Source organism: Protopterus annectens, chromosome 4.part0, assembly GCF_019279795.1.
Source record: "Protopterus annectens isolate FY-2018-M chromosome 4.part0, PAN1.0, whole genome shotgun sequence".
In the NCBI taxonomy this organism is placed as follows: Eukaryota; Metazoa; Chordata; order Ceratodontiformes; family Protopteridae; genus Protopterus; species Protopterus annectens.
The window spans coordinates 1,077,020,521-1,077,042,444 of NC_056733.1; the positions used below are offsets into that span (position 1 = coordinate 1,077,020,521).

General features: G+C 39.0%; 1 protein-coding gene across 1 annotated transcript in view; it reads left to right on the forward strand.

Annotated features, from left to right (window-relative positions):
• LOC122800395 (rod cGMP-specific 3',5'-cyclic phosphodiesterase subunit beta-like) overlaps window positions 1-21,924 on the forward strand; it is a 1,051,627-nt gene that overhangs the window by 560,037 nt on the left and 469,666 nt on the right. The window contains exon 10 of the mRNA XM_044069844.1: window positions 13,386-13,529. Coding sequence (XP_043925779.1) covers window positions 13,386-13,529 — 144 coding nt within the window. The remainder of the gene's footprint in view (window positions 1-13,385; window positions 13,530-21,924) is intronic.

Below are 21,924 nucleotides of genomic sequence, written 5' to 3' on the forward strand. Positions count from 1 at the left end.
CCTAACATACAAAGTTATGTCAAACCCAGAGCTGTTGGACATGCTCCACTTACAGAAATCCCAATCCCTCCAAGCTACATGCTCTGGGGACCTAAACTTTGTCACCACAATAAACAGAACATGATGGAGGGATAGATTCCTGTCCCAGAGACTTCCCATACTCTGGAACAAACTACCTATCTATATCAAACAAAGCTCCTCATTAGCTCTCTTCAAGAAAAATATTAATGATTGGATGGGAAATAGGAAATTCACCCCAGGGATGACTTCTGTGGCTCTGCTCGACAGCGGCACAGAAAAATATTTTTCTTGGGTGGCGAAAGCCAGGGTATCTTTTTGGCTAAGCTTATATAGGCCCTAGGGCCAAAAGCCTAGTACCTACCTATGAACCTATGAACCAATAAAATGAGACAGACCAGAAAAGGGCATTCAGAATATTTTAGGTTTGAACAGCACTGGGGGAGGAGTTAATGTAGAAGGAAGCATGGAGTGGAACGAGCTAACGTGAAAATATGTTAACATGGATTATATACCCACAAGAAAAAGAGAATTAACAAAAACATGGAATAGGAAAACAACATGAAGGAGAAGATATGGGAAGGGGTTAACAAGTAAAGTAACTGTCATAGAGGAGAAAACTTAAAACAAAAGGATGGCAGTGCAAGTGAATGGAAATATCAGTGAGAACCAGGCCGTCCTTGTAAAATCAGAAGGTGGAAGATGGGGGGAATTAAAGCTAAAGTAGCAGATAAGACAATAAAGTAGAGATTATTATGATAATCAAGAGGAGTAGGAAGGGGAAAAGAGGTAGTGACACAAAGCTTTTCTTAAAGAACACAGAGCAAGAGACATGCCCATGTGCCAGTGTAAAGCTGTCATAGTACTGGCAGGGATGGCAGAAACCAGGCCAGACATGCGAGGCAGAGACACAGCTGCCATTTGTAAATGTATATGTAGTTTTAAAATAGTTTGAACTAGATGGGGGCAGGGGAAGAGGCTTCCAGCAAAAGATACCAAAAGGTACAAAGGTGGAATAGAAATAAAATGGAGATAAGTGGTGGAGAATATAAAAATAGGGGAAAGGAAGGAACATAGATATAGAAAAAAGGTCAGAGACAGAGAAGTGTTGGAAACATAGCTAGATATAAGATCATGGAATATACTGTCTATGCAAGAAGAACAAAAAGGGAAGAATTCCATGATATTTAAGGAATACAAATGTTCAGATACTGGCACTACAAGAAATGCAAGTCACAAGGACAGCATAAGACATTAAACAGGGGTCACATAGTAGCAGTGAGTACAGCGTGTAAGGACACTAAAGAAAGGAACTGCATTGCTAATTAAGGAAACTATTCCAATAAATAAGTGATATACTGGAAGTCAGAAAAGGCAGAATAACAGGTATAAAGGGGCAGATAGCAGGTAGAATATACACCTTCATTTCAGTTTGCATGCCACTAAAGTCAGTAAGAGCAGTGCTGAGAGAGCCGTTTGGGATGATGATACGATTTATGAGGAGAATAACAAAAATAACAGGAGAGGCAAACATAATGGTGTAAAGGAATGAAATAGATAAAGGTCTTTGAGACAGGAAATTGTCATACGAGTGGGGAACTGTTTAAAAAACATAACAAAAAAAAAAATATATATATATATATATATATATATATATATATATATATATATATATATATATATATATATAGTGGATACTTGGATTTTAAGAAATAAAGGAGAAAGGGGAGAAAATATGCATACTACCCCCTAGGTATAATAGCTAGTCAAGTACTGACCGCAGTTATATTACACCCTAGAAGACAGAGGATGGATAGAGAAGATGAGTCTAACCCAATATGCCTCTCCAGTCATGGTATGATAGGGAATACATTGAGAATGAATAAGCAAGAGCAATCAGATTCTGGAGATTGTCATCCCAAATGTTTGGAAACTTGTAAGGAATAAGTAAAGACAGGAATGGCAAGGACATTTTCAAAAGGGGAGATGGAGAGCAGACAGAATTGGGACAGACTGAAAAAGAATCTAAGAGACAAAACACAGGAATATTAGAGAAAGAAACAGAATAAGAAAGAGAAATGAAAAAAGAACTGAAAGAGATATTAAGAGAAGAAAGGTGTGGAAAGCAAGGATATAAGAAGAGAGAGAGACAAAAATTTGACAGTACAAGGATGGGAAGATGACAGAGTAGTGAGAAAGACCATTGCAGTGGAAAACCTATACTTTACCTGTAGCACCAAAACAATGAAAACACTAGTGGTACGCCTCAGGCAATATGAAATAGAGACAAAGGTGGAAAAATAAGAATAAGATAAGAAAGAAAGAAGTGAAGGATATCTCTTGGAAGAGATTCTAGAAGAACTTAAAGGATGTTACCAAGACTTATACAATAAAAAGAAGGTAATGGAGAAGAGGAAGGAGAGAAAGATAGATGGTGAGGGGAGGATGTTGTAGAAGATAGATTAGATGAGTTACAGAAAGACAGTCTGATCAAACAATAGGCAAAGAGAAAACAAGCTTGGGAGAAGATGATGAGTGGGAAATCACCAGGCATTGATGGTATCCGGCAAAAGATTTTGGTCTTATCATAGGAAAGAGTCATTCAAATATGGAAAAACTATTTAATGGAATTTTAAGGGGCAAAAAACTGCCAGTTTCATGGAAAGAGGCACTTACAATAGCAATCTATAAAGAAGGAAAAGAGCGTATATATACCCATATCAATAATAAACCATGATTATAAATGTTTTATGCAAATAATGGCAGATAGACTAAGGAAAATACTGCACAAAATTAATACATGATGACCAGCCAGGATTTGTGGGAGGGAGCAGGGTAACAGACAACCTGATAAGAACATTATTAATAATGAAAGACACCCAGAAAACAGCCAGGAACTGGCAATGGTGTCACTTGATGTAGAAAACTATTTTAACAGAGTCAGCTGGGACCACTTATTCAGGGTACTAAGGAACAGGGGATTCTCCAGAAAGACAGATAAATGTATGAAGGGACTTCGGTTAGAGTCAAAGTGAGGGTAACAATATCTATGACAATAGAGGTAATGAAAGGGATGAATAGGGATGTCTCATTCCCCCTACTCTATGCAATGTGCACAGAGTCCCTCACGGAAATGATTAAGAGAGCGAGAATAAGACAGTATGACTGTGACTGGGAGGAGGAAAAATAGCCTTCTATGCAGATGACATTCTGATAACTGTAATACATCCAAAGGAGTATATGTCAACATTATAGGAAATGTAACCACAACTGGAAAAATTACATGGTATAAAATAAATCAGTTAAAGACACAGGCTATAACCAATGTTCAATATACAGACCTGATGTGGAAAGTTGAGCTGAAATACTTATCTGGATAAAAAGCAGAGTGGAGGACACAGTGAAAACTACATACATAAATCCCCAAGGGAAGAGAAGAGAAAGCTGCAAATACTAAAATGGAAGATACTAAAAATCAGCTTAAAGCAAAAGGTAGAGGTTATAAAAATTGTTATTTTACCATAATGTTTTCCTAGTGCAGACATTCTCGATTATTTCAGAAGAGGTATAATAAAAAGATAAAGCAGTCACTGAAGAAATTTGTATGGAATGGGAGCAGACCAATGATAGCCTGGCAGACAGTTACATAAAGTGTAGAGAAGGGGTGGGAGTTAGGAGTTCTGAATCTGAAGTTAGAGTTGGAGGCCTAATGGCAAATATATTAAGACTAGTTGATACTGAATATAGGGAGAATCTGTTAGGAATGTTATGGGAAATGCCAGAAAGTAATATGAGATTACAATGGACAAGAGATGCATGGAAAGCTTTTAGCACAAAGTGTTAGAGTCTGGAATGGAGGATTGGAAGGAGAGTATGACCCCGATAGGGGGAGATAAGAAATGAGGAGGAAATTCAGTCAGTCACATGGATGTGGATGGAGAGACAAGATAAGGTTAAACACTGACCCTAATAGGAGAGAGAGAGAGAGATAGAGAGATTGTGAAGGAATGGGGGAAGTTGAAAGAGGAATTCCAACTGGAAGAGAAGCTGGAATGGAAGTACATGGGGTTCCTGACAAAATGGAAAAGAATAGGGTGTAAGGGTGAAGAACCAGAGAAGGAGACAGAGATAATAAGGGAGATAAACCAATGAAGATTAGAAGGAAGAATGATAAAAGGCCTAATAAAGATACGATAAAATGGCCAAGAGTGGTAAGTGACAGAAGAGTGGTGAAACTAAGACAAAAGCTATGAATAAGAAGTACAGGAAGGAATAAATCTACAGGAATGGGATAAGACTAGGGACCTTCCAATGTATGTTTGAAAAATTTGCAAGTTTAAGGTATTTATTTAGAAGTGCCTCCACAAATATTTTTATACACTAGCAAGGTTAGAGAAAATTTTTCCAAATACTAATGGTCAATGCTGGAAGTGCCAAGAAAGGAGAGGAGAGGTGTGTGGATGCATACATTCTGGGAGTGTGATAAGTTGAAAGAATGCCAGGAACAATTACAGATATTGCTGTATCAGATAGCCTGGGTTATAGGTAGAGTGACAGAAAGTTATTTATGTGAGGAAACATGGAAATGTGAAGGAAACTGAGGTTGAAATGGAGGGACTATTAATGATGGTAAGGTATAAGGCTATAACACAAAGTTGGAAAAAATGGAAGATAAAGATCCTCCTTCCCCACTGGAGAAGAGGCACAAAGTATTTTAAGACAGATATAGGGAAGAGAAAGGAAATGAGAAAATATATATGGAGCTGAAATGGAAAAGTTTGACAGAGAGATAAGACACATCTAAATGGAAAAAAAAAACTTATAAGAGGTCAAGTGAGAATAGAGAAGCCTCATTTATGATAGGGACAGTTCAGAAGATACTAACATGTATGAGGACAAGGATTTAAAAAAATGGTTACTGGGAAAAGAAGACACTCATGATGAATTTACTGTGAAATAAAAAAGAAAAACAGTTAATGTTAAATGAAATGGAAGGAATGTCCCACTTGATGTATGGAGCCCACAATATCTGTTTCTAGATAACTACATAACATAATACCTAATCCATACTCCATTTCTCCTGCGTGCTACATCTTGCAAATCAAACAACTCCCCATAACAGCAACATGTTTAGCTAGGTAGAAATTGTGGGAGGTGGTTAAAGCAGGTGTAACAGCCTGCATGCTAAAAGTCCAGAGATGAACTTGTTGACTGTTTTACAGGGCATCTCAGCAGTCATCAGTCACATTTGTTTAATAAATCTTAGATTTCTTTTTTTTTCTAAATGTTTTATTAGGTTTTATAGTAAAAGAACAAATATAGCATTACAATATGCATCGCAGTTGAAAGAAAAAACAGGTAAACAGATAACGCAAATTAAAAAAAAAACACATACAACTATTTACATGGTGTATACATAAAATAAAAAGATTAAAAAACTAACTAGTATATATAAAGTTGTAGTATATAAAGTTATCTTTCATTTGGGTTGTTCAATGACTGTTTGTTTAACAGTTGCTTAAGTCTCATCCATGAATTATATGAAGTGGTGATTCCTGAAGTTCTTTCCTTGATTGACAGTAGTTCTAGATGACAAACTTCGGTTGCAATATTGAAAAATTATTTTGTTGACTGGGGTGATTCACTTTTCCAATTTCTAGTGATGACTTTCCTTGCAGTTGACAGGATATTCCATATAAGGGTTTTTTTTTAATGTGTGAACGGATTGGACTATTAAATAGTATTAATTATTTATTCATTAAAAAATTGTCAGTGAATAGAGCCTGTAAAAAAGAGTTGATATAATTTCAAAATGGTTTTATTACAGTACAGTCATAAATCATATGCTGCCAATCTGCTTTAATGTTCAGCTTACATCTCCAACATCCAACAATTATTTTGGACATTAACTCAATTTTGTGTGGCATAATAAATGCTTTACACATACATTTCCAAGAAATCAGCTTCCATTTTAAGGATGAAGTGGTTTGTTTAGATGATGATAATATTACTTTTTCATCCTCATTTGAATGATAGTTATTAATTGATTTGAAGTAGGCCCAATAATGTTCTTTACAGCATTCTGAATTCTTTTTAATTGCCTCATAGATTTTAGATAAAAGTAATATTTTGATGCATTAATATAAAAATAAGTTCTATACATTTTTGAACTTTTTTCATTGATGATTGCATTAGATTTATTCTTTTCCCAATTGAATATCTGCAGTTTTGAATATCTAACCACATTTTGCTATCCAAAGAAAAATTTTCTAAAATAATATCTAGAGAATATAAATTTTCTCTGTCCATCAACTGGTGCCAAAATAAACTTCTTTCTTTAAAAGCAGTCATTGCAATTGTATTAAAAGTGCTTATATCATTTTGCTTATAAATAAATAAATCTTAGATTTCTGATGCTCACAATACATGCTGATAGCAACTGTTGGAGTGTGTGTATCGAACTCAGTAAGCCATAGGATTATGAGTGCCTGAAATGAGAAATAAAGTGTTTGGCAAGACATAAATGAATAACAATAAAAATAAAAATAAAATACATTCATTTAATATATGTTAGTAAAAATGGGGAATAAAAGAAACTTTCATAATTAATTAGACAAGGAAGTTCAGTTGTGTTTGGGGTCAGTAAATGTACTATAGACATGATTTTACAGAGGCATGAGATTAAAGACAAACAAGAATGGAGCGGACAGATTTGGAGATGTAAAGGAATGGGCAACACTGATACATATATCTTGGAGGTAAATGTAGGTGAAAGGAGCATAAAAGTTTTGCCACAGGCAGATGGAAGGAGAGGAATACAGTTTATTTTGGGATAGGCAAGGCTGGTAAAATAAGACATAAAGGGTCATGTGACCTGTAGTTTGGATGGGTGTAATTGACTGGAAAGTGAATTGTAAGGTCAGGAAACCAGGTATCCAGAACACAAGGAAGGAGGACAGGAAGATCAAGAAAGAGTATGTAGTAGGTGTGAGAATGTAAAAGAGGAGATGGTAGAAAATCTGAGAATACTCAGGCATCAGGGAAGGGGCCAGGGTGTACAGATCAACAGAGGTAAAGACCAGGTCCATGAAGCTTGAGAATAAGTAACACTAGGTAGCTTATGGTCAGGGAAAGATGTGTTAGAATGTATGAAGAGAAGGTAGTATTTTGCTGGGTTTTGCAGTTTGCAAAATGCACCTTTGATTCATTATCAGTCTGATATTGTTTATATAAAAATTGAATAAAAAACAAACTTTCTTTACACCTTGTGACATAAAATGTAAGTTCTAGCATGGAGGAAGTTTTTCAATGCCATTTCCTGCTATTATAACCAAGAGTGCTGCAGGAAAAGTGAGGCAAGTAGAGCCACCTGCCACAGGTGTCAACTTGTAGAGGATGCCAAACCTTTAATAAAACTTGCAAGCCATAATTAAGTACTTGAGATCAATTATAGACAGCTTACAGCCAGGTAGGGAGGTGGCAAATAGGTGTGTTGCCCTAGGTGCCGCATTCTACTGCTACAGTTCTGGTTATGAGCAGTTTAGTACATTATATAGATAAGTAAGAAAAAAATAGCATTTTTTTAATTTATTGAACATTTTTTTACTGGGAAAGTCTGACTGGGACAGGGTCCATTTTCAGCAGAGACCCAAGGAGAAATGCTCCAGACACGTCTTTGGAATGTGGGACAAAACCGGAGCACCTCGAGGAAACACACAAATGCAGGAAGGACATGCAGACTCTACACAGAAGGCACCCCAGCCAAGAATTTAACTGGAGGACCTCATGCTGTGAGGAGACAATGCTAGAGTCTGCACAACTGTGCCACCCACTTGTAGAGTGAACATGTGACGTAGACTGGCTGTAGAATAAAGAGTCAGTAAGTGATTTATCCAACAGATCAAATTGCAAAGTAGAAACCCTTGCAGAAATAAGGTGGTACAAATTTGTATTCCTTGACCTTGGACCTAAGTAATGCCTCTAACTACTGGCACTGGTCCTAAAAACTCTCTTAAGGTGTATGTTTTGGTATTACGCTGTAGAAGGAATCATTTGTAAACCAGCCCACAGCCTTAGGTACTCATAATATTCATTCTTTTGTTCTGCAGCTACAGGGGTGAGTCAGCAGGGTGCTTTACCATCTTCATCAAGGTCTATTCATTTTATTTTATTTAATGTTTGCTAGCCAGATAAGTGGGTTTAGGGACCATTTTATGCCATGACCTGGGACAACTGGCAAATACAGACTGCAAACACAAAAGACAAAGTTGACATGTACAGATTATGGCATCATACAGTAAGATACAGTTGCAAATACACACTGTTGAAATGTACAGACTATGGTATCCTATGAGCATATACAGTTTGATATATCAGTAGTATTTATATAAAATACAAAGTAAGTAAAGCTTAATATAAATTTGAAGAACACATATGAGGCCATATCATATTAAACCATAGCTTTTGCAGTGGCATACAATATTTTTCACTTCCTCCCCATGTCTCTCCCTTTATTATTTATTTAATTTTCGATTGACTTGGTCTTTGCATTACTTGTCATAGGTGAAGGAAAATATAGATTAAATAATGAGTAGTGATGCTTGATGAAATTAGAGGCTAGCTTGTGTCTCTGAAGCAGTTGCATTTGTTTTATTTGATTAGATGGAATGAAGAGATTTCTTGAATTATGCAAGATGTCTTCAGGTAGTAAGTCCCAACATACAGGGGTTAATAACTGTTGCTCAAGAATCCTGTTACAAGTTGCACAGCATTCATCTTGTAACAGAAATAGTGCAGTAAAGTATACAGCATGCATGAAGACACACTAAGGATGGAACCAGAACTGGAGAGGATTCAGTTCAATCACTGATTAGGACAGAGATACTAGTGAGAATAAAGCCTGGACAAAATCAGCAGCACACTATATGCACCTTCCTGGATTTATTGCTATAACCTGTGTACAGCTTGTAGATTGCTGTACTGACTTGGGCAGAATAAACAGGTCTATATTAAATCACCGAACGCTTAAAAAAGCGAATGGTGTTTAATCGACCCTATGTAAGCAAAAGCTTACAATGTCAAAGTGTCAGAACAGCGATTTTTTTTCATTGTTCCAACAAAAAAAAAAAATAAAAATCAATTACAAACATTACATTAAGTGGGGGGGGGTTCACCCCCCACACACACACACCCCTACTTAAATATACCAACTACAAAACTGCACTACAGTGCTGAAAACAGCAAAGTACCGAAGCGGCCAAGCAAATTCTTTCTCAGGGAAAGAATTCACTTAACAGCCGCTTCGATATTTTCTGTTTTCAGCCTTTTCAGTTCAACCAAGATGCATTCGAAAGAATGCGTCTTTGGTCTTCTAATATAGACCTGAATAAACTAGAGACCCTATTTTCAATGTCGTATTAAATGCTGTGAGTCCCGCATGTTTTGATCAAAAGTATTAAAAGAGGAATTTTAATTTCAAGTTAACAGTAAGTAGAATTGAACAGACTTGTGCAAATGTAATACTTTTGAAGTAGGGAAATCTTGAAAAGATATACTTGCTAGAAATTCCATTATATATTCCACAGTGGAAAACGTCATAGTATGTATCCTACAAAAACTGCAAAATGATATTGTTTAATATTTTAACCTGATAGGCAGCATCATTTTAGTTGTATGTTTGAGGGAAAATTGCCCTCGTAGGGATTTTTTTAACATTTTTGCTTTCCCCAGAGCCTTTCCTGATAGCTCCTCTACCTTCTCCCACCTGTCTACTTGTTCCATTGGAACAGGAGTCAGGTATTCCCAAGCTGGCAAGAGTTCAATGGCCTCTTTATTCTTGTCTGGGAATCCCTATCAGCCATCCATTCCCTGGTGAGATTCGGTGGGACAGAGTTGGCCAGCTTGCTATCCCTCTTTGTTTCAGCTGTTACTGCCTACTGAAGTGAAGCATGCCTCTGCAGGCCACTTTCCCCTTTGCTGCATAGTGCTAATGCTCTGTGACAGTGTAGGCTGTGGCACTGTAGGCTGTGGCAATGTAGGCTAGGCTTGCTCAAAACTCCACTAAGTAAATGTCTAACATACCTCTTAACCTGCAGACATTGAAAATAGGAACAATGGATTAAAATCCGTATCACTTCAAAAACTGTTCTTTACTCAATTGATGATATTTAACAATGCATATTATACCCATCTTACACTTCATAAATTTGATTCAAAAAAGTCACCTAAATGTCCACAGTGTGTAAAAGATTGTAATTATGAATATTCTATCCACTTTCCATCAGGACATTCTGTATGTGTACCAACACATTCTTGGATTAGATAGTTATAATTGTCTATTGTAGATGCTTTTATGTTTAATTTTTGTTTTTTTAATTTCCTTATACTTGTAAAATGATATTCAAAGTGGAACTAAAACATTGGAAGCAATATTGTACATAATGTAAATAGTGTGTGAAATGTATAATGGTTTGGCAAAACAATAAAAATGATTATTGAAGAAAAAAAAAAGAAAATAGGAACAATGGCCCTTGAAAAGTAGGAACAACCAGCTAAAACTCTGGTCATCTAATTAACATAAAATGTGAATACCAAATAGCACATAACTCTTCAAGATTATTTATTTATTTATTTTACATTTGTTGACTAGGATAGTCCATCTGAGTGTGAGCCCGTTTTCAGCGGAGGCCCAGGGAGAAGAGCTCCAATAAAACAAGAACAAAATTGACAGGTACAGTGTCAGTTTTACATAGAATTTAACATAAATTTCTAGAGACAATAAAGAAAGTACAATATACAATAGGCACTTTAGTGAAATGGAGAAAATTATTACAAAATAGTAAAGTTATATATATATATATATATATATATATATATATATAGATATAGATATATATATATGTATTTTTTTTTGAGGGCAGGATACGTGTACATATGTATACCCTTACAAAAGAAAATAAATTATCAAATTATACTCTTATTGTAGGTAGCTGATAGGTGGTGTTAACAAATGGGAGTGGGGTATACATGGAGACTATAAAATTTAGGGGATGAAATGTGATGTGGGCTTATATAGTATTAGCCCGGCTTTGTGCAGGAGCAGAGCCAGTTGTTAGTGAGGTGGTCTTTGAGCAGAGTTTTCAATTGATGTAGGTTGGTAGCATTTAGGATGTGTTGAGGGATTGAGTTCCAAAGTTTAGAAATGTGGTGGGAGTAGAGGATATCCCTGGCTTTGTTGTTGCTTTTAGATACTTGGAGGAGTGTTTTGTGTGAGGACCAGAGTTGCCAAGTGTTGGCATATGGTTGAAGTAATTGTTGTAGGGCTGGGGTTCTGTTTGGCTGGTATATTAGCTGGTGAGTAAAGACAAGTTGAGTATAGGTTAGTTGTTGTGGGAATTTATTTGTTGTAGGGCAGAGCAATGGTGGGACCTACATGGGGAGCAAGTTAGTAGCGAACTTGGCTATTTTATTGTAGGCTGATTCAAGTTTGGTAAGGTCAGTTTTGTTAAGGTTTATAAAGATGGGAGAAGCATAGAGAACAGTAGATAAGAGATGAGTCCTGGCGATGTTTAGTCTAGAATGGTTAGTTAGGAAAGGATTAATTCGGTAAGGAGAGCCTCGTTTGATGTGTGTTTTTTTAATGGTTTGGGGGGGCAGGTCAAATTTTAATTTGCTATTAATTGTTCAAAAAAAAAAACAGAGTAACCAAAATGACAGCAAAATATAAGTGCATTATCAAAGATACAGTGTAAAAGGTGTAGACTTTAATGAACTATACTGCAAAATTCTACCACACAAGGTTATTTTTGGTTCAGAAAAAGGGGGACGTAAGCTGTATGTCCTATTTCTTTAAATTATTGATGTCACTAGTATGTTGACCATGTAATGTGTTTTTCTGTGTACTTGGCAACTTCAAAAAAACACATGTGAAGAAAGGGATTCAGAAAATTGTGTGAAGTGGTACATCAATTCTGAAATTAGGGACATACCTCCAAAAATAGGAACATGCTGTGCAAGCATAAATCAAACCTGAAAATAGGAACATTCCTCCAAAATAGGGACAGTCGAGATGTCTGATATCTAGTGCCCCCACTAGGTGTCACCCATGTAACAAGCCAGAGATACCACCCATCCCCCAGGATGGAAAAGCTGGATATGAGTGGTCAGTCCCATCCTCCATACCCAGCTCTTACAGTACCTGAACCTCTAATCAAACGTTGGTTACCTGCAGAGTAGGCAAGACTTTTATGTTATATGCCAAAAATCTACTTCTATAGAAGTTTTTGGGGACTTTACTGATAAAAAGAGAAAACAACTGCATTTGGTGATTTCTGTATACACTATGTAAACCAATGCAGTTGCCATTTATAGACCAAAACTTGAGAAGCAACAAGGTGGTGTCATATAACCTGATTGTGGGTGTGTTTTCAAGTCTTAAGGCTCAAGTAGAAATGGGAAATGTATAGAATATTTGACAAATTAAAGAATGAGGACAAGGAAGTGACAGAGCACAGAAAGGGAAGAAATAAACTACATGTCCTAGGAAATTAAGATAGGCCATATCTGGGTGATCTTGTACTGTAAATTAAATTAAAGGAAAAAGTTTCTATTTATTCTTTTTTTGGCAATTGTCCAACAGGAACAGTATAGTAATGATTACAGCAAAGATCTAGGGCCAGAAAGAAGATGCATGACTGTGGATCAGATCACAAAACATACAAGCAGTGCAGCCACCTTCTTTAATTTTTGCAATTGGGGGGGGGGGGGGGGGCAGTCAGATGCCTGAAATCCATTTGTTTTGGCAGCACATTTGCTTTGCAAGTCTAGCATAAACATTGCAGCATGGAGTATATGAACCTGCACTGAGTGTAATAATTCTTAGCGCATGTTTGGCAGGTTGATTAGTTTTACATCCTGTTTTTGCTCAACAGAGCATAGTCAATCAAAATGTTAGCTACTTACAAATATAAATAAATAAATATAACATGCTGTTCCCTTGTTCCCAGAGGAGGATGAAATGTGGTGTAAAAGGATGAAGAAAGCAAGTATGGACAGAGGTATTAGTAAATGAGCACAGAAAGAGACAGAGATAAAGCTGGCACTTGTACAGAAGCAGAAGGAAGTGAAAACAAGAGCAAATGTCACAACAATGGAGACTAGAACTGCATGACACTGATATGATACGACAGCAAGGTTCAGACACAAGTGCAGTGCAAAGGAATTGGCAGCATGGATGTCAGTCTAACAGATACTAACTTACAGCCATTCTAGCAGTGTGTTTGTTAGATTTGTATATAAGATGTGACTTACAAAAACAGTTCAGTAAATTAATTCTTAAAAATAACATTGTTCTTGTTTGCTCTTTTCAGTCCCTGGCACAATTCCTAGGCTGGTCTGTCCTAAACACTGACACCTATGACAAAATGAACAAGTTGGAATACCGGAAAGACATTTACCAGGATATGGTCAACTACCATGTAAAATGTTCAAAAGATGAGATACAGAACATACTGGTATGTGAGATCTGGAAAATGCATGTTTGAATCCTAACAAAAATTACCTTTAACAGGGATATGTCTGCTTCATTAGACTAGCCAGTTATAAACACTAATGCTTTACAACTGCAGTACATTTATTTACAAGCGATAGATGTCATTCTTTAACATATTATCTCATACTGGGATTCACTTTCCCATCACAAGCACTATGACAAGCTTAAAGTTTTTTTAGGTACGTTAATTTATATATGTATACACACACACACACACACACACACACACACACACACACACACACACACACACACACACACACAAACATATATCTAACACATTTGAATTGAGCTTGTCACAATGATTGAGAAAATAAAACCCAGTATGTGGCAATAAATTAAAATCTGACATATCAAACATTTTTATATATCATTTGTTAACTGGGTTAGTCCCTACTGGCTAGTATCCCATTTTCAGGGAAGACCTGAGGTGTCATTTATACTACTAAGGGAAATTTGGCCATGGCATCAGAGAACTTCCCCTACTCTTTTTGATAGGTACTGTAGATCTTTTACATCCACCAACTCAGGCTGATGGGACCACAGTTTAATGTCTCATCCAAAGGGCAGCACCCCCTTATGCTGCCCTGCAGTGTCAGTGATCAATCTACCCGGTCTGGAAATAGAGCCCATTGCCTTCTGCATCAAAGGTGTGTGTGTTACCTGCTGTGCCACTGACACTATGCTCAAATCAGACACCAGAAGTCCTTTTTATTGTTATTGTTACTGCACTATCTTAAACAAATAAGTGAGCTAATTTTAGAGAGGCATACGGTTCTTTGTCTGTGTGCCATGCAAATGAACTATATGTGAGCTAAAGATAGAGCATTCAAAACATAGCATAATGGTGAATATCTACACCTCCCATGTACAAAGTACAGGGCTTGACCATGACCTATGGTCAATGCCTGAATGGAGTTTGCATTTTCTCCTTGGATTTCTCTGGGGCTCCTCGCACTTCCTAAAAACATGTTGAGTGTTTCCACCTTAAACTCACCCAAGAATGGAGATGTAGGCAGTAAGACACTTTAGATGGTGCCCTCTAGGGTTAAGAGTTGTATAGACCAACCACTTTTGGCATCAGCTGTGATGCAAAGTATCCCCTATATAAGAGAACATGGATCACAGACTGTGTTCTGTGTCAAGGTTAGCTACTCAATGGTGCAAAAATTGTCTCTAGGTGATTTGGTTTTGTTTACTAATGTTGCCAACAATGGGCATGGGTATTTGCTGGTGATACCGCACTGGCCTACTCTGACCTACACCAAGGATCCATGACAACAGTAGCTGTCACCTCCACTGTAATGAAGTTCTTTGAGAGATTGGTCAAAGACTACTTAACGTCAAGTCTTCCTGCAACACTGGACCCACTCCAATTCACGTATACATCCAGTCGCTCTACGGCAGATGACATCTCACTGGCACTTCACTTATCCTTGGCACACCTGGAGAACAAAAACTGCTATGTCCGCATGTTATTTATTGACTTCAGCTCAGCCTTCAACATGGTCATCCCCCAACATATGATTGAGAAACTGGTCCATCTGGGTGTTCGCACTCCTTTATGCAACTGGATTCTGGACTTTCTTATTGAGACCACAAAAGGTATGCGTAGGCAACAACACCTTGATGAGCATCACACTGAACACTGTTGTACCTCAAGGATGTGTTCTGAGTCCCCAGCTGTTCACCATGCTAATACATGACTGCATCACTAGGTACAACACAAACTACATCATTAAGTTTGCAGATGATACTACAGTGATGGGTCTCATCAGCAATGTTAACAAAAAAACCTACAGAGACGAGGTGAACCAACTGTTTGGCTGGTGTGACAACAACCTGGCTCTCAATTTGAATAAAGCAAAGGAGATAATAGTAGACTTCAGGAAGAAATGCAAGGCTCATTCTCCATCCACAATCAAAGGAGAAACAGTGGAAAGGGTGAAGAGCACCAAGTTCCTGGGGGTGCATTTTGCTGAAGACTTCTCTCCTTCAATAAACAGTAATCACATTGTCAAGAAGGCACAACAGCTACACTTTCTAAGAAGGATGAGGAGAGCAAAACTACCACCTTCAGTTCTCACAGTCTTCTACAGGGGTACCATCAAAAGCATCCTGACTAGTAATCGCTCGGTGTGGTATGAAAACTGCATGGTTTCACATCGCACATCTTGAGGTTGGTGAAAGTGGCAGCGAGAATTATCTGGTCCATGCTCCCATCTATCCAGGACTTGCATTCTGCTGAATCCCTCAGCATAGCCATGAGAATAGTCAAAGATTACACTCACCCTGCCCATGTCTGTTCTCGTGTTTGTCTTCAGGCAGGACATACTGTAGCTTGTGCTGAAAAAACACCAAATTTAATAGAAGCTTTTTTCCAAAAGCCATCCACTGTAATCTATTCTCTCTACCTTGGATAGCTCTGTTATGCAAAAACTGCATGTAAAAATCAATCAACCTCCCAAACATGAACTAAGAATGATTGCACTCAGTGCAGGTTCACTGACAGGATGCAGCTTAGAAGTGGATGACATGATGGTAAACAAGAGGGAAGGATAGGCAGCAAATTCACTTGGCTTGGAATCCAGTGTCTACTAATCAGGAGGAGGATGGACTAGAAAAGGTGGGGGAATTGTGATGAGGGAGAGGTTTCAGAAGACAGTGAGGGATATCATCAAAATTAGTGACAGGCTCATGCAGTGTAAGGATAGGGACGTTTTCATAATCACAGCCTGTGCTCCACAACAGGGTTGTGATAGCAAGAAAAGGAATGCATTCATACAGCAGTTGCAGGACCTACTAGATAAAGCAGGAAAATATCAGTTGATGCTGATAATGGGTGATCTGAATGCACATATAGGGACAGGCAGAACAGGACATGAGGACAGCCTGGGTCCACATGGGTGGGGCGACAGCAGTAAGAAGGAGAAGACATTCCAGACTTCTGTCTGGCAAATGGTTTGATGGTGGCCAACATATGATTCAGCAAGAGACACATTCACAATATCACATACAAGAGTGACCAACATGCAACTCAGGTAGACTTCTTCCTAGTAAGGGAAGAGCACTGAGGTAGAATCAGTGAAACATTTGTCTCATAGCATAAACCACTTGTTTCCACAATCCCAGGGATTACCTCAGTGTCACTGCTCAACAGAGGCACAGCAAAATAATGGGTATAGTTCCCCATATAAAGGGGGGGGCGTAAGCCAACCTATGAACCTATGAATCAGCAGCAAGCAGTGGCTAGAGAATGCTCTAAGGCAATACAGAGTAAGCTGAAGACCTGGAAGCTGACAGGACAGAAAGCATAAGAGTTCAAGGAATTATTCAGGGCTCTATCACCTTAGGAAAAAGGGCAAATAGGTGTAGATGAAAAAATGGTAGCACCTCAAAACAGCATGTATGAGGATTATAGAACAGATATGTAGCTGACCCAGGTATGAAAGCATGGTGCATAAGGAAAGCTGACGGTGAACTGTACAAGTCTAGGAAATCATCATAAGAAAGAAAGAGTGCAGGAAAAAGTGAGAGATAGAAAAGATGACCAGGCTAGGAAGGAATGCTGGTTAGCTAACAAAGAGGCTAAGAAAAGAGTCACAATAGCAAAGAACAAGGCAACAGAGGCAGCCTAACAGATTCTGGAAAGTGACACAGTAGACGGCACAAACAAACAATATTAGGTTGCAAGGCAAAGACAGTAAGATAAAGACGATAATCAGACATCCTTCATAAGGGATACAGCAACAACCTGCTTGCCAACCCACAGGACATTAAAGGCAGATTGAAGGAGTACGTCCAGCAGTTTCTGAATGAAGATAATCCCACCGAAGTTGAACTGCCCCAGAAAAAGCCCCCACCTAAGAAAAAGTAAGAACAGATTTAAGGAAAATGAAGTCAGAAAAAGCAGCAGGCTGAGATGAGGTCATAGAGGATATGATCAAGATGTTGGGTGAGATGGGGAAAAAGGGCTCCTGAGGGTACTCATAGCACTATGGAGAGAAAATCATATCCAATATGGCTGTAAATAAGGACACTAGTGCCAGTGTACAAGAACAAAGGGGACATTTACAACTGGAGCCAGTTCAGAGTTATCAAACTTATGTCACACTGCAAGAAAATTCTGGAGAGGTGCTTGATAAATGAATACACAGAGCACTGGAGAAAAAGATGGGAGATGAGCAGTTTGGATTCACATCAGAATGCAGTACAATGTTTGCAGTGAGGAAGACAACTGAGAAAAAGCTAGAGAAGGGGAAAGAGTCCAACTGGGAATTCCTAGACTTGGAGAAAGCATAGGATAAAGTCCCAAGAAAGCTGATTTGGGAAGCCCTGTGGTGGTTTGAAGGCCCAGAAATATTGGCAGAATTAGTGCATGCTATGTACAAGGACTCACTGCCTCAAGTATGAACAGCCCTTATACTCTCAGAAGGGTCCCCAATGGGAGTGGGTGTGCATCAGGACTCACCTCTGAGTCCACTGTTGTTCATACTGGTGCTGGGCTATTAGCAAGCAGGTCAGAAGGGACAGATCAGCAAAGCTGATGTATGCAAAAAAAGTTGCATTACATTCAAACTCTGAGCAAGAACTTCAGCAAAGAGTATGGGAATGGAATGCAAAACTGAATGCACGTGGGATGAAACTGAGTACAGATAAGAAAGGTGTAATGGCAGCAAATGGGGGAAATCAGATGAAGCGGCGAACTGAGATAAAAGGGGAAAGTAGTGGAACAGGTTAACAGTTTCAAGTATCTGTGAGGGTTGGTTGAGGAGAAGGGAAGTCTGAATGAGGAGGTCAAAGCTAGAATCAGAGGGGCTGCAGCCAACTGACACAAGTGTCAAGGGTAGTGTATGACAGAAGAATGCCACAGAAGCTGTGGTGTGACCCATACTACTGTATGGTACAGAAATATGGGCAGAAAAGGCAGAGCAGCTGAGGAAACCAGAGGTGATGGAGATGAAATGTCTGAGACAGGCAGTAGGATGTGTACTATGACAGAGATGAAGAAATTAAGACATCAGAGCAGAAGCCAAAGCAGCTCCAACTAGAGAAGGTCAAAGAGAACAGATTACGGTGGCTCATGTACATGTGCAGAAAATCAGAAGACAATCTGGGGAAGATGGTTTGGGACAGACAGGAAGAAGTCAAGAGGAAACAAGGGCACCCAGCAAAGAAGTTGACGGAATATGTAAGAGAAGACCTGTGATACTCAGACATGACTGTCAAAGAAGGTATGAGAGTGGAACTGAATCAAGAAAAAAATGTCAACAGCTGACACAACACCTCAACCCCATGTAGAAAATGGAAAAAAGTGGGTTGATGATGATACGGCCAATGACTGAAAGCAGTACATGAGTGATACCATTTTCAATTACTGTTTTAAAAGGATGCTGCATTAAGCATAATTATTCTGATGTCACTTCCCTGACAGTAAGCAACCTTGAATTAAGATAACGTAGGGATACAGGGGACACATATCCCAGCATAGCAGATTCTGATTATATTTCATTTGTGGTATGTGTGCCCTTATGGACTGAGCACCAGCCAAATGTGATTGTAACTTCTACTTAGAGAGGAACTGCTTTTAGAAACCTCTTGTTACCTAAAATTCAAATACCGGTACATTGTTTTATGGACCATCAGACTTTGCATGCTGCCTTTAATGACCAAAAAACTACAGGGTCATGTTACATGAAAAAAACATAATATCTAGGCAGTTTTTGAACCAAGATTTAATAGCATTGTCAAAGGAAGAAATGTATTTTTGCTTGAAATGCAATATTGACCAGCCCATGGGCAGGATTCACGAAGCCTCCATGTAAGAGATACATGGCTTACACGGAGGCTGCAGTTAAACGGTGTGACGTCAGCATGTCATGCATATGCACGAGAGCATGCTGAATCACACCGAAGGCTAACACGGTCTGTGGAAGACAGAAGGGGGCGTGTCCGTAGGCCGAGCCCTGCAAGCGGACACGCCCCCAGAAGAGTAAAATTGCCCAAAGTAAACACCCACGACAGAGGCCATGGAAATGTGAATAAACACAACACAACACATGCCCCCACAGACTATGAACATAAAATATATAAATGAACATCTTATATATATTTTTTTAAATCGTAAAGATGTTTGCCCGTGAGTGCGCTCATTTGCACGGGCGTGCCCGTAGCTTAGCCACAGTTAGCAGTCAGTGGAAAAGCATATAAGAACTACATATGCAAAGTAAGCCAAGAAGCAATAGAGTAGCGGTAGAGACGTTGGCTGAAGAGCAGGCATTCATGGTTCGAGCCCCCACAACACCAATTATTATTTTAGTAAAATAAGCACAAAACAAGTCCCTGATAAACATGTACACATATAAAATCATAGTTCATGTAAAATGTAATGAAATAGTCCATTTATTTTGAAGAAATGTGAGATAACAAAATAATAAAAAATGCCAGATGTGCCTATAGCTGAGCTACAGTTTAACAAGGTGAGTGCATCTGCCCGTAGGTGAGCAGTGGTTTAACAGGTGCAAAATGAGTGCCCAAAGGTGAGCAGTGGTTCAACAGGTGCAAAATGAGTGCCCAAAGGTGAGCAGTGGTTCAACAGGTGCAAAATGAGTGCCCGTAGGTGAGCAGTGGTTTAACACGCTGAAACTGTGTGCCCCTAGCTGATCTGAGCGTAATATGCGTGCTGATAGCCAAATGAGGCGTAAACCAGCGTAACCCATTTGCGCGGAGCTGCGCACAACGCCAACAAGCTAACTGATGGGCAACGTTGAGCAAGCTGTATCAAAACTGCCTTTACACAGACACACCCCTCAGCCTGTCTAGACAGTCATAAAAAATAAAAAGCAGTGGCCAGGTTCGAACCCAGGATACTATGCACGATAGTCAAGGCACTGAACCACTAAGCCATGACAGCAGTACCTATAAATGCAGTAATATTAAATATATAGGAATGAATACAAAGTGGAGCATGACAAAGCAGGTTTTGTGAAGTTGATACAATTCCAAAATGGACAATCACAGATATGTGCGGGAAAAACTGCATATATAAGCCCCATAGGTGGGAATACACAGCATAAACGATTGTAGAACTGACTTGCAGCCAGAATGACAGGAGTAGGTGAGGGTAGTTGCTTTCGAGCACAGAGGTGGGGCATTGAGGAGTCCAGATACATGGTCTGGCTCCTAGTCCACAATCATGAGGCCCAACTCATGCAGGGCCAGGTCCTGTGGGGAGCATATAGGGCTGAGGCATGGGACCGGTTGGCTCATGATCTCACCAGTGCCACAGGGATTCCAAGGACTGATGAGCAGGTTCATCACCACCATGCGGACCTGAAGAGATGCAAGCAGGACCAATTGAACCTTTGGATCTAGGAGGCCCGGCAAATGCCCAACGCCCCACTACTGAGTAAGTTACATGTAATTATGTATGTAAGAAATTAAACTAGCTGATATTATGGAGATGTGTATTCCAATATTACTTCATTTATATTACAGCTGCAGGTGTCCGTTCTGCAAACCGCAGAGCCTATGGCAATAGGCTGGTGCGGTTGCGCCACCAGGCAGGTCAGTAATCCTCTCCCAGTAACTGTAAAGGAATATAAAAGTATGACAGTTAGCAAAAGAGTGCAGTGTAGTCACTAAGTAATAGAATGTGCAAGTAACAAGTGTAAGAGTGTTTGCAAGTATTGCTTGATTACAAAAGTGTGTTGCAGTCTGTAATCCAAACAGAAAAATTAAAATGTCTGAAATAAAGTCTGAAATAAAGATGCCCCACCTGTAATATAATAGTACACAACCTGCAGCAGGCTGAAAAGTACAGCTGCAGAAGATGAGCAAATCACATGTGTGAAATATACCCCTGTTGAAATACTGAAACATGACAGAAGTGAGACTGCTGGAAAGGATTGTAATAACTACAGGTAAAATATGTCAATAAAGCCTAGAAGTAAGTACCATCCTGAATAGTAAAATGAAACAAGTGAAGGAACAGTGGCAACTGCCCATGGGTGGGGATATCAGGTCCACTGTTGCCATCTGTGGGCTCATGGGCTCTGGATATCCAAACATCCGTCCCCGTCAATTGTGTAACACCCCACACGTGTCATATACTGCCCCTGTATGCGTCTTGTTTGTCTTGTCTGTTGACCTACCCAACCTACTTCCCCAGCTATACCGACTTCCTTCACCTGACATACCACTCTCACCTGAAAAAAAAAAAAAGGGCACTCTGCACCCACAAAAAAATTATGCCCCATACATAGCTGCCCATTCCGCACACATGTCTGCTGGACATGGAAACTATCAATTACAATTGGCTGTACAACAAGTATTATTGTTGTCCTGAGACCTCTCTC